This window comes from Notolepis coatsorum, assembly GCF_963971535.1.
Source record: "Notolepis coatsorum genome assembly, chromosome: 1".
In the NCBI taxonomy this organism is placed as follows: Eukaryota; Metazoa; Chordata; class Actinopteri; order Aulopiformes; family Paralepididae; genus Notolepis; species Notolepis coatsorum.
This window is the reverse complement of record NC_140165.1, coordinates 3,537,247-3,550,052: the sequence shown is the minus strand read 5'-3', so window position 1 is coordinate 3,550,052 and position 12,806 is coordinate 3,537,247. Positions and strand designations below refer to the sequence as shown.

General features: G+C 45.9%; 1 protein-coding gene across 1 annotated transcript in view; it reads right to left on the bottom strand.

Moving 5' to 3' along the window:
- Nucleotides 1-3,524: 3,524 nt before the first annotated feature.
- The window catches only part of LOC311241290 (uncharacterized protein), a gene marked incomplete at its 3' end in the record, with an annotated part of 59,677 nt that continues 50,395 nt past the window's right edge, over nt 3,525-12,806 (bottom strand). The window contains exon 13 of the mRNA XM_084330062.1: nt 3,525-3,535. Within this exon, the coding sequence (XP_084186188.1) occupies nt 3,525-3,535 (11 nt within the window). The remainder of the gene's footprint in view (nt 3,536-12,806) is intronic.

Genomic DNA, 12,806 nt, shown 5'->3' with positions numbered 1-12,806 from the left:
GCCCATGACTGTTGTCAATCCGTCTGACAAACCTATCACACTGAAAAGGAATTGCAAGTTGGCTGATGTTTCAGTGTGTTTGGCGATTGAGGACTTAGATGCTTTTCAGGGACTGCAGGCAGTTTCGGAAAGGCGAGAGCCTGACGCCCCTGGTTGTGCCGGTCCTTCGGCCCCGCCGGCTAGGAGTTTGTCAGAGCTCGGGCTCGGTGACATTGACATCAGTTCTTGCCAGGTCAGTGGAGCCTGCAGGTCTCAGCTTGAGCAGTTGATAATTGAATATAGCGACATCTTTTCCAAGGACTCGTTAGACTGTGGTGAGGTCAAGGGATACACTCATCGCATCCGTCTTGTGGATGAGCGCCCCTTTCGATTGCCCTACAGGAGGGTCCCCCCGGCTCACTATCAGAAGCTGAGACAGGTTCTCACTGATATGGAGGAAAAGGGGATTATCAGGAAGTCCTCGAGTGAGTATGCTTCACCTCTTGTAATGGTCTGGAAAAAGGACGGGGGGTTCGGATCTGCACTGATTTCAGATGGCTGAATGCGCGCACCTTGAAGGACGCTCACCCCCTGCCACACCAGTCTGATTGTCTTGCCGCGCTTGGGGGCAATTGCCTCTTTAGTACGATGGATCTCACCTCTGGCTTCTTTAACATCCCAATGCATGAGGATGACAAGAAGTACACGGCTTTCACAACCCCCCTCGGGTTGCATGAGTACAATCGCATGCCACAGGGTCTATGTAATAGCCCTGCAGCCTTTATGAGAATGATGACTGGAATCTTTGGGGACATGAACTTCACAAAACTGTTGTGTTACCTTGATGATCTCCTGGTCTTCGCGCCGTCAGAAGATGAGGCCCTGTCTAGGCTCCACACCGTGTTTCAGAGGTTGAGGGAGAACAACTTGAAACTGGCTCCCAAGAAGTGTCACCTTCTGCAGCAGGAGGTTAGGTTCTTGGGCCATGTGGTCGGTGGTGGGGGCGTGTCTGTTGATCCCTCCAAGGTGGAGGTTATCTCCAACATGACAGTACAAGATCTCATGGAAGTTGATGGGTGCACACCCTCTGTCCGTAGGATCAGGTCGTTTCTTGGGATGGTATTCTATTACCAGCATTTCCTCCCAAACTGCTCTGCTGTTGCGAAGCCATTGTTCGCCCTTACGGCTGGACAAAAGAGGAAGGGGAGGTCCCCTAAGGACAAGAAACCACCTGGCAGCTTTCGTAGGCTCACCCCTGCCGACTGGACATCGGTTTGTGGGGAAGCTTTCGACAGGCTGAAAACAATGCTACTGGAGTGTGTCGTGCTCGCCCACCCAGATTTTGAGGAGCCTTTTGTCCTCTCAGTTGATGCGTCGTTGGACGGACTTGGCGCTGTGCTGTCGCAGGTACCTCGAGGTGAGTCTAAGGCCAGGCCTGTCGCTTTTGCAAGCAAGACCCTCAGTGCTTCACAGCGTAAGTATCCAGCGTATAGACTGGAGTTCATGGCCTTGAAATGGAGCATATGCGAGAAATTCAGCCATTGGCTGAAGGGTCAGAGATTCACAGTTTGGACGGACAATAACCCGTTGACTTATCTGCTTACGAAGCCAAAGCTTGACGCATGTGAGATTCGCTGGGTGTCTAAACTTGCGGCTTTTGACTTTGATCTCAGACACCTGCCAGGGAAGAAGAATGTGGTGGCGGACGCTTTGAGTCGTGACCCGTTCGCTAAGCATGTTAGTCAGAGGTTATTGAGGGAGCCGTACCCGGCTCTTGTGCAGGAAGCGGGGGCAGTTGAGGGGGACTCTGTGCAAGATGTTTTTAGGTACAGTTGTCTGTCCCAGACGGTGAGTAGCTCACTACTCGGGATGGATTGTGGGACAGAGGAGATCAGAGCCCTCTGTCAGTCTAAGTGTGATTGGATTGGTGCTGCTGAGTCCAGAGCGCTGGGTTTGGTTCAGAACATCCAATGTTTTACCGATGTTTTCAGTTGAGGAGCTCCGGTTGAGTCAGGAACGGGACACATGCATCTCTAGGGTGCTACCCTTTGTCGCTGTTCGAAAGCGACCATCTAGACGGGAGAGGCACGGCGCTAACCAGAGGGTTCTCAGACTGTTGAAACAGTGGGACAAGCTGGAGGTCCGTGATGGTGTCCTGTACCGTGTGACGAGGGACCAAGTGTCCAAGCAGAGGAGAACTCAGTACGTGTTGCCGCTGAGTCTGAGGGACAAGGCATTGTCGGGCATCCATGATCTGGCGGGTCATCAGGGCCAGGATCGCACTCTTTCTCTTGCCAGGCAACGTTTTTATTGGCCAGATATGGAGAGGGATGTCAGAGCATATGTCAAGTGTTGTCAAAGATGTGTGTATGGGAAGTCCCCGGAGCCTGCTGCTCGTGCGCCCCTTGAAAGCATCAAGAGCTCCGCGCCGATGCAGTTAGTGTGTATGGATTTCTGGTCCGCTGAGGACAGCAATCAGCGGTCAGTGGACGTGTTGGTGGTGACTGACCATTTCACCAAGTTGGCGCACGCGTTCCCATGCGCTAATCAGACGGCGAAACAAGTTGCCAGGAAGCTCTGGGACAACGTGTTTTGTGTGTACGGGTTCCCTGAGAGAATACACGCAGATCAAGGTGCCAATTTTGAGAGCAAATTGATTGCTGAGCTCCTCAGGTTGGCGGGAGTGGCCAAATCCCACACAACGGCCTATCACCCCATGGGTAACGGTGGGACAGAGCGCTTTAACCGCACTCTGGGGAACATGCTCCGCTCTCTCCCGCTTCGGAAGAAGCACCAGTGGCCGCAGCAGGTCCAGACACTCACGTTTGCGTACAATGCCACTGTTCATGAGACTACGGGTTACGCGCCTTTCTTTTTGATGTTTGGCCGCGTCCCTAGACTACCAGTGGATGTCATGTTCAGGCAGGTCCTGAATGACCCTGGAGTTGTAGATTACGATTCCTATGCTGGCTCCCTGCTTTCGTGTCTGAAGAGTGCCATGGAGATCGCTCAGAAGCACTCCACTGTTGAGCAACAGCACCAAACCCGACAGTACAACAAGCGTGTCAAGGGTACACACCTGTCTGTGGGGGATCGGGTTCTGGTAGCAAATCGGGGAGAGCGGGGAAAACGGAAGTTGGCTGACAAATGGGAGGATGGAGTGTATACAGTTGTTGGTGTCAATCCCAGTATCCATGTCTATAGGATTCAGGATGTAGGGGGGCGCACAAGGGTAGTGCACAGGAACCGTTTGCTGGAGGTCAACTTCTTGCCATTTCCTGAGCTAGAGCAGGGGGAGGACGCCAGTGAGATTGGTCAGGCGTTTGATGACGGAGAGTCCGATGAGGGGGACTGTGATAGTAGTGACGGTATGGATCCTGCATCTGGAGTTTGGTCTGAGGCGGTGTTGCACATGACCTGACCGACTCTGTGGAGGTAGAGGGGCCTGTGGTCTCGTCACTTACAGACTCTTTTGATTCTGTGTTGGCTGTGACAGATGGGATAGAGCAGGTTAGCCCAGTGGCCAGTCCTGCAGGGGCCATTGCTCAATGTACACCTGACACACAGGCACAGCACACAGAGGTTCCTCACTCACCTGACATAGTTGTCATAGCTCACACCGATTCAGAGGCAGAGGTTTCTCACTCACCTGACATAGTTGTCATAGCTCACACCGATTCAGAGGCAGAGGTTTCTCACTCACCTGACATAGTTGTCATAGCTCACACCGATTCAGAGGCAGAGGCTTCTCACTCACCTGACGTAGTTGTCACAGCTCACACTGATTTAGGTACAGGGGTTTCGCACTCACCTGACATGGGTGTTGCGGTTCCCACTGATTTACACCCTCACGTAGGGAATGATGGTCGGGTTAGGACACGTACAGGGAGAGTAGTGAGATCAGTGAACAGGTTGATAGAATCTATGGTTCAGATGCCATTTCTGAGAGGGGTGACTGGTTGAGTTGAGGTGGAGGTTAGGGTTCACCAAAGCCAGTTTTTTTCTTTTGTATTGCTGGGTTGAGTAGGTGTCTATCAGACAGCTTTGAGGGCCATGAGTTGTGTGGCGTATCAGGCGTCATATTGATCTAAGGGAATTTTGAGATCTGATCAATTTTTTTATTCTCTGAACCTCTTTTGGGGGTGACTTTTGAGTCGAATGGGGGACTAGGTCCTTTTTCTCTGGTGCCAGGTCTAGGTTAGTGGTAGACTACCGATATTTTTTTTTCTCTTTGTATGTCCCCCTTGCTCTGCTGACACGGGATGTTGGTGAAATTTCAGGAGGGGTGAATGTAACCAGGTCAATTGGACATTGATTATTATTATTATTATTATTGGGGTTTGAAATGTCACCAAATCCTGTTTATTATTTTATTAAGGATTGAAATGTTATTAAATCCTGTTTACAAATGTTTAATGCTTACAATTGTTTATTATTTCTTTATACCAAAGGCACTTTTATTTGAATGTAACTTGGGAAGTTCACGTTCGAGAGTGTAGCACTTCCGGGGTCAATTATTAGCGCGATGATAGAAGCAACCTCTTCCGGTTTGGGGATTCAGTTGCAACAACTATTCAACGTGGGAGGTACGTTTGATTATTGTAGCGCGCAGCACTTTTATGTATTACACTGTTGTATATATATTTTGTATGTGAATTGAATGTTAACAGATGATAATGACTCGATAGTGTTGTAATGAATGGTGTGGTTATGTTATATGCACAATTGGTATTTCACCGTGGTAATATCGTCAATTTATTGTTCTCTGTCACCAGACTTGACGAGATATATTTGTGACGCTGTTCTTGTGGTATTTCGACTACCCATTTGATACAGGTATGTGTGCCTTAAGAGTTCGGTCTATTGTGTAATTTGTCATTCACGTTTCATGCATTGCTAATAAGATTAGTATGTTAAATTACTATGTGAGATGTGGTTAAGCCATGCGGTACATGTAATGGTTTTGATATGTTAAATTACTATGTGAGATGTGGTTAAGCCATGCGGTACATGTAATGGTTTTGATATTCTCGAGTTGCAACAACTATTCAACGTGGGAGACTTGACGAGATATATTTGTGACGCTGTTCTTGTGGTATTTCGACCACCCATTTGATACAGGTCGGTGGGCTCCATTGCAGGCCATCGAATAAAGGATTGAACTGTCGTCCATGTGTGCTGATTCGTCATTTACACCACGCCCAGAACACAACGCAGGAGCCACGTGTGTTAGGCAGGCCTACACACAGAGAACATCCGTTACACATATATACACGTAACGGTGTGTATTGTTGGTTACTGTTGGGATTGCATTTCATTGTCTTAGCTGTCATGATATAGCACTTTATTGTTTTGTTTGTTTCATTTATTTCTTCTAACATATGGCTACACACAGTGTGGAGTATTTTATGTTATACTAAAAGTAAATATGTCGAATTATAGCTATACAATATTACAGTAATTGAGCAAACAGCCATCTTTTATTTCTGTTTTAATATGGAATTGTTACTATACGATCACAATATAGTTTAAAGAGAGCAGAACGATTTCTTCAGGCTGTGGTTTGATGCAAGCTGGAGCTGGAGTGAGCTGCAGATTGTCTTGCAGTGTTTAATAATGTCAGGACTGGAACCTTTTTGAGAACCCGATCGGTAATAATGATTTAAAAAGAAGTGAAGAATGAAACACTTTTGAGGTAGTTTATTATATAAAAATGAATGAACAAGGTATAAAAGTAGATACGATATAAAAAGTGGAATAAGCAATAATTCTAGTAATTTAAACACACAGTATCGACCGGCCGGTCAGTGTGTTCCTCTCAAGTCAAAAAAACAGAAGAAGTGTGTTCTGGCTTCCTCCCCCGAACCCTTTTTCACTCTCCTCCCCATGACACGTCATATAATTGGTGTGTGTGTCTGCGTGTGTGTTGGTGTGTGTGTGTGTGCATGCTGGTGTGTGTGTCTGCGTGTGTGTTGGTGTGTGTGTGTGTGCATGCTGGTGTGTGTGTCTGCGTGTGTGTTGGTGTGTGTGTGTGTGTGCTGTGTGTTGGTGTGTGTGTTGGAAAGGGAGGATTTATTGATGTGTCTTATGTTTAGTACTTTAAACTTTACTTGGCCCCGTCCCCTAATCTCGGGGTAATCTTAGTCAAGTCATAATTTAGTTACTTGTGGCATTTCGTGTCAAATTAATTGAGTTAAAGCTATTGCTCCAACTCTGCGTCTTTGGAAATGAATGTGCCTTTTGTATTTTAGGCCATCGTGTGTGTGAGTATTTATGGTCTGATTAAGATCTTTATACTCTTGTCTGTGCCACAGTGAGAGAGGGGGAGAGAGAGCCAAGAACCCAGGACCTGGCTACATGATTTATACATGTACCCATAGAATGTATCTGCCATTATTTTCATGATTATATATGTCATAATCTGACAATAACCTGCTGGTTGTGTCCCATTCACAGTAAAGTTGAAGTGCTCCATCCATCTCGACTCCAGTGTCCATTATTGGGTCAACAACACGCAGGACAGAGACACAGTGAGTGGTCACATACATAATAAATGTGTGGACTGACCATGTAGCGGAATCTAATTAATGAATGATTTGACATAGCAGGCCTACTTTTTATTACCACATCCTCCATCACGTTGTGTTACTGGGTTGAATATTTCCACTGGGGGGCGCTAGTTTGTGCAGCCTGCTTAATTGCACATTTTACCTGCTGCTAGCTAATTACAAAATGTAATTAAAAAAAATCTAAAGAGGAAAATTAACAGTGAAAATGAGTGTTTAAAGTGGAATGGACAGAAAACTATGCCTTCATCTTACCTGGATTCATTATCACATGAGGGGGTGGAATGTCAGAACTTGGATTTGAATGCAGCCCCTGAACTCCTCCCAAAAAGTGAGAGTAATTCTATCTCTGTCCTCCAGAGGGCGCTGGGTAGCTGTTGATTAAAGACAGGTGGCCCACATCCCACATCACTGTCTTGAATCCTCCTTCCTCCTCACACACCAGAATGACAACCAAGGGCCAACACCACCCAAATTAAGAATTCCATAAACAATGAATGGGGGGGGGGGGACTGATTTTGTGAAGCCACAGAATGTTTGTTTGCGGTTTTTATACCGATATTTTTTGTCGTGTCCGCCGTTCTGAAGCAGGAAATGTACTCCCCTGGGTGTCCTGCAGAGGGCGCTGGGAGCTCTTAATGAATGAATGAATGAAAACTTTATTTAACAGATTGCAGAATGGGTACAATACAGTACGGCTCAATACATACAATTGTTAAGGGGATGCAGACCTGAGAAAGACGTTTGTCTTGTTTCCATCAGGGTCCCCCATTTTCAATTCATATAGACATATATGACATACATGACATACAGATAGTCAGTACTGCTACATCTATACATTTATGACATACCAGATTTGCAAATACAGTACTTTTTGTGATACAGAAGGAGTCAAGAAAAGGGAGTATATACATTTGACGTAGAAACTGTACATTGGAGGAGGTTGGGTGGGGGGGGGTTGGGTACATTGGGATATTGACAACCATACTGGGTAATTTACATTGGAGGTGGTTGGGGGGGGGGGGGGGGGGGGGGGGGGGGGGGCACACTGTATAAACAAGTAACACTGTACATTGAGGGGGGGGGGAGGAGACACTGTACAAACAAACACAATTGTACATTGAACTATTGACAAAACCATACTAGGTAAATGACTGTACATTGGAGGGGGTTGGGTTAGGATATTTACAGGGGCCAGTGTTGAATTGCAGTCTCCCGTAGGTGTCCCTTGAGAGAGGTTTTGAAAGTGGGTAGTGATCCACATTCCTTTACAGCTTTGGGTAGGGCGTTCCACATTGATGTGGCATAATTGCGAAACGTGTTTAGTCCCTTATTTGAGCCGAATCTGGGTTTAACATGATTTGTGGAGCTCCCTCTGGTGTTGTGATCGTGGTATTCACTGACCTTTGGGAAGTATTTTGACATGTACATGGGTACCTTGGTCGTGTAGTGTATCTTGTAGACCAGGCCCATTGCAAGTTGTTGTACTCTGTCGTCTACTCTAAGCCATCCTAGGTTGTCAAAGTGGGCAGGGGTGAGGTGGGTTCTAGGAGTAAGGTCAAGCAGTAGTCTGACCAGTTTGTTTTGAGATGTTTGTAATTTTGTTTTTAGCGCCTTTGAGGTGCTTTGGTACCATGAGGTGCAAGCATAGTCGTAGTACCCCTGAATGAGTGCTCCTGCCAGAGTCTTCAGGGTGTTCTTGTTTACCAGAGAGGAGATCCGGTACAAGAATCGAGTTCGTTGGTTGACTTTTTTTATTACATTGGATGCCATTTTGTTTATTAGTGTCATCTTCACAATTTCTCTCAATTCATTGTTTATGGAGCAGCTTCAGCCTTTATACCTGATGACGTCACACAAACAAAGCTAGTTTAATAAAGACCTTCAAGGTAAAGAGCCTGTGTATGAACCACAGATGAAGCTAGTTTAATGAAGACCTTGTTCAAGGTAAAGAGCCTGTGTATGAACCACAGATGAAGCTAGTTTAATAAAGACCTTGTTCAAGGTAAAGAGCTTGCCGTTTTTAATGCAGGGGCTTCTCTCTTTGGGAAGATGAGGTATATTCTGATCTAATGTATGCCTATATTTATTGTAACGTATAATATAACCGATAGGGCACACAGACCCTTATCTGCACTTGCATTTCTTTTATTTTTCTCATATTTTTATATTCAGGGTGAATTATATTGCTTACAGTTAATTTTTTTTCTTCGTATTTTTTGATTCAGATCTAATTTCTTTTTTTTTTTGATCAAATTTTTTTATTGACATTCTCACGAAACAAGACAACACATTAACCACAATCACAATACATAGAACTTCACAAGAAAATAACAAAAACAATAATAATAATGACTAACAATTATACAGACAAAAGAAAAGAAACCAGAGTTCAACCTACTAAATTAATTCCAAGGGGTACTATCTAATAAATGGTCTTTCCCAGTGTTCAGTCCCGATTCCCGGCCGTGTGACCCCATATTAATAAAACGTACATCTCCAACCCACCACAAGGACCATTTTTTGGGGGAACACGACCTGAAACCAGAGCAATGAACCTTCATGAAAAAACAAAAACCTGTAGGTGTTCCATAGACTCACAGAGACCGTGTAAAAGTGGCCAAACAGTGAAGAACTAGTTAAATAGCTGCCCCCCCATAATATCCCCAGCTAAACTCAAGATGACAAGACAAGGGACAAGACAGACAAAAACACTTCCTCCTCCCCCTCCCAAGAGACCGCCGGACTCACCCGAACACGCACCCCAACCCCGCTCAGCCGCACACTGCGGTCTTTACCTTCTCAGCTGCTGCGAACCACAGGTCAATTCCAGCCTGCCCCACCCCAATCACCCGGGCTGTGGATATCTCAAGATAAATCACATCCAATAGAGTTAGGGACCAGTTAATCATTGTAAGCTTCTCAGGCTCCTTCCATCTCATTGCTATTAGCTTCTTCGCTGCTGTGACGCCCGCTAGGACAACCCTTTTCAGTTGTACGGACGCGGGTAGTGTCGTTATATCGTTCAGGAGTAGCGTAACAGCTGAGAATGGAATAGTTAAGCCACACAGATCTGAAAGTTTGTCCGTTATTGACCTCCAGAAGCGGGCCACTGGTGGGCAATCCCAATACATATGCATATAAGTGCCAGTGGCCTTTTGAGAGCACAAAGTGCACCGAGAGTCGGTTATCAGTCCCATAGCAAATAGCTTCCTAGGTGTAAGATAGGTCCTATGAATATAATTAAAATTAATTTGCTGGTGATTGGGGTTGCGGGAAGATAATGCCACATTTGCCCAAACATCATCCCAGTCAAACTCGGGGTCCAACTCCGGGATATCCACACGCCAGATTGTATCCAATGATAAATTTTTATACGTGGATTGAATTAAGAGCGTATAAAAGTCGGAGACAAACCCTCTGGATGTCGTCCTGTCCACTATGAGCCTGAGGAAGGGGTGTGGGTGCAAGGCTTGAGCCCACGGTACGCCATGCGCCCTCAGTGCTGACCTTAGTTGAAGGTAAAGAAAGAAGGACTCGCCGGGAAGATCATAAAATTCTCTTAAGTCCTGAAACGCACGGAGGCCGTTCTTATCATAAATATCCTCCAGAGTATGCACTCCCCTCCTTTGCCATTGAGGAATATTAACCGGCTTGTGTCCAACAAGTAATTGCTGGTTATTAAAAATTGGAGAGTCCAGGTGCCAAGGGCATTTAACCCCACACGACCTCTGTACATTACGCCACGTTTGGATCACGTGAGTTATGATCGGTCCATACCTCAGCCGGCATTTCGCAATAGAGACAGTGGAGTACACTACATCCTGCAATCTTAGCGGAGACACCGCCGCCGCTTCTAAGGAGCGCCACGATACAGCCTCTACAGGGTCTAGCCAGCACATCAGAGGTCTCAGTGAAAAGGACCAGAAATAAAGTTTAAAATCAGGGATTGCGAGGCCCCCATCTTGTTTCCTACGTTGAGTAGTAGCCCTTTTGATTCTCGGGCGTTTGTTATTCCAGACAAACTTAGATACCATCGATTGTACCTTGCGCCAGTGGTCTATTGGAGGGGGCAGGGGGAGCATTGAGCTAATAAAATTAATCCTAGGCAGGATGTTCATTTTGATTATGGAAGCCCGGGCTTGTAAGGAGTTAGGAAGGGACGACCACCTGTCTAGATCCTGGCGTATTTTATCATAAGTACCCGTGAAGTTGTACTTAGTAGTTTGGTTCAGCGTGGGGAATATCTCTATGCCCAGGTATTTAAAATGTTCTACTATGGGGATATCAGCTGGTAGTCGTACCGCCTTGGCCAGTTCATTAAGAGGTAGGCAGGCTGATTTGTTCCAGTTAATCTTAAAACCTGACAATTTACCAAAGTCGTCGATTATCCTCAATAATTTTGTGGCCGACCGGGAGGGGTCGTCCATGAAAATCAGCAGCTCATCCGCATAGAGAGCAATTTTGTGTGGAGTATTGTTGACCATTATGGGGACGATGTCCTCCGATTGCCTAATAAATTGGGCCAAAGGTTCGAGGGAAAGCGCGAACAGTCCCGGGCTCAGAGGGCAACCCTGTCTAGAAGATCTGGAGACTGGAAAGAGTGTGGAACAGTTTTTGCCTGTCAGTATCATCGCAGACGGCGAGGCATACAGGACTTTAATCATATGAATAAAACTCTTTCCAAGACCCATGACCTCAAGTACCTTCCACAGGTATGACCACTCAAGTCTGTCAAACGCCTTCATGGCATCCAAAGACAGAACTGTGGATGGAGTTGTATTGTCTTTACTGTTATCGATTACATGCAACAGCCTCCTAAGATTATCTGCAGCCAGACGCCCCGGGATAAAACCAGTTTGATCGCAGTGTACCAATACAGGCATAAATCTCTGCAGGCGACGGGCCAGCACCTTGGCAAACACCTTTAAATCGGCCCCGAGAAGACTCAAGGGTCTATAGCTACCACAATCATTGGGATCTTTGTCCTTTTTGAGAAGTAAAGAAATCAACGCCATATTGACATCTCTTGAGAACTCCCCTTGTTCGATAGCGTAATTGATCATATCGAGCATCAATGGACCCAGTTGGTCCCAGAAAGCTAAATACACTTCGGGTGGAATACCATCCCAGCCTGGCGCCTTACCCCTCTGCATTTCAACAATAGTCTCCCTCAATTCTACGAGAGTAATCGGTCTCCCCAGTTCCTTGGCCTCTTCCTCAGAAATGTGGGGTATCTCAAGCCCGCCGATGAACGATTCAAATCTAGAGTCATCCAGATTACCCTCTGAGCTATATAACTGTGAGTAAAACTCTTTAAAAGTGTCATTGATCTTTTTCGAATCAGTAGTGACTGCACCCTGGCTCGTCCTAATCGAGGGGATATCTGAGAAATGATCATTTGAGCGTATTTTCATTGCCAATAGATGGCTAGGTCTGGAGCCGTGAAAATAGTAATTTTGTCTTGTCCTATGTATCAAAAACTCAGACTGTTGTTTAAGTATGGAGTTTATTTCTTTTTTGACTATCTTACGTTGTGTGTTTAGTCGTTCATTATAGTCAGTTTGCAAGGATGCGTATAGGTCCGCATATAATGATTCCAGTCCTTCTAGCTTTTTTGACCGGGATTTTCGCAAATTGGAGGCAAATAGTGTGACATGACCCCTGATGAATCCTTTCAATGCGTTCCACAGGACCCTAGGGTCTTCTACTGTGCCAACGTTGATCTGCAAAAATTCTGCTAGTTTACTCCTGAACTCAGAACAGAAGTCATCGTTCTTTAGCAAGGTCGAATTAAAACGCCATCTGGGAGCTCTTGCGGAGAGCCTGCCAAAGGTTGCCGTAAGGAAAATCCCCTTGTGGTCTGAGAGAGCCAAGGGAACCAATGAGACATCGAAACTATCAAACATATTAGGGGACGCGAATGCATAGTCAATTCGAGAGAAGCTTTTGTGTCTGGCTGACAGGTGAGAGTAATCTCTGAGGGTGGGGTTGCATAAGCGCCAGAGGTCTGAGAGCCCCGTGTCTTTGGCCCACATCCTGAGGGCCTTAGAGGCCCGTTTCTGGTCGCTCGTTTCAGAGGGCCCAGACCTATCCATCTCCGCATCCCAGCACGCATTAAAATCGCCACCCACAATGAGAGCGTAACCATTAAGTTCCAACATATTCTTCGTGATTGTATTATAGAACGCTGAATCAAATGTGTTAGGAGCATACAATGCTATTATAGCCATCTTCCTATGCAAGAATTCAACTTTTGCT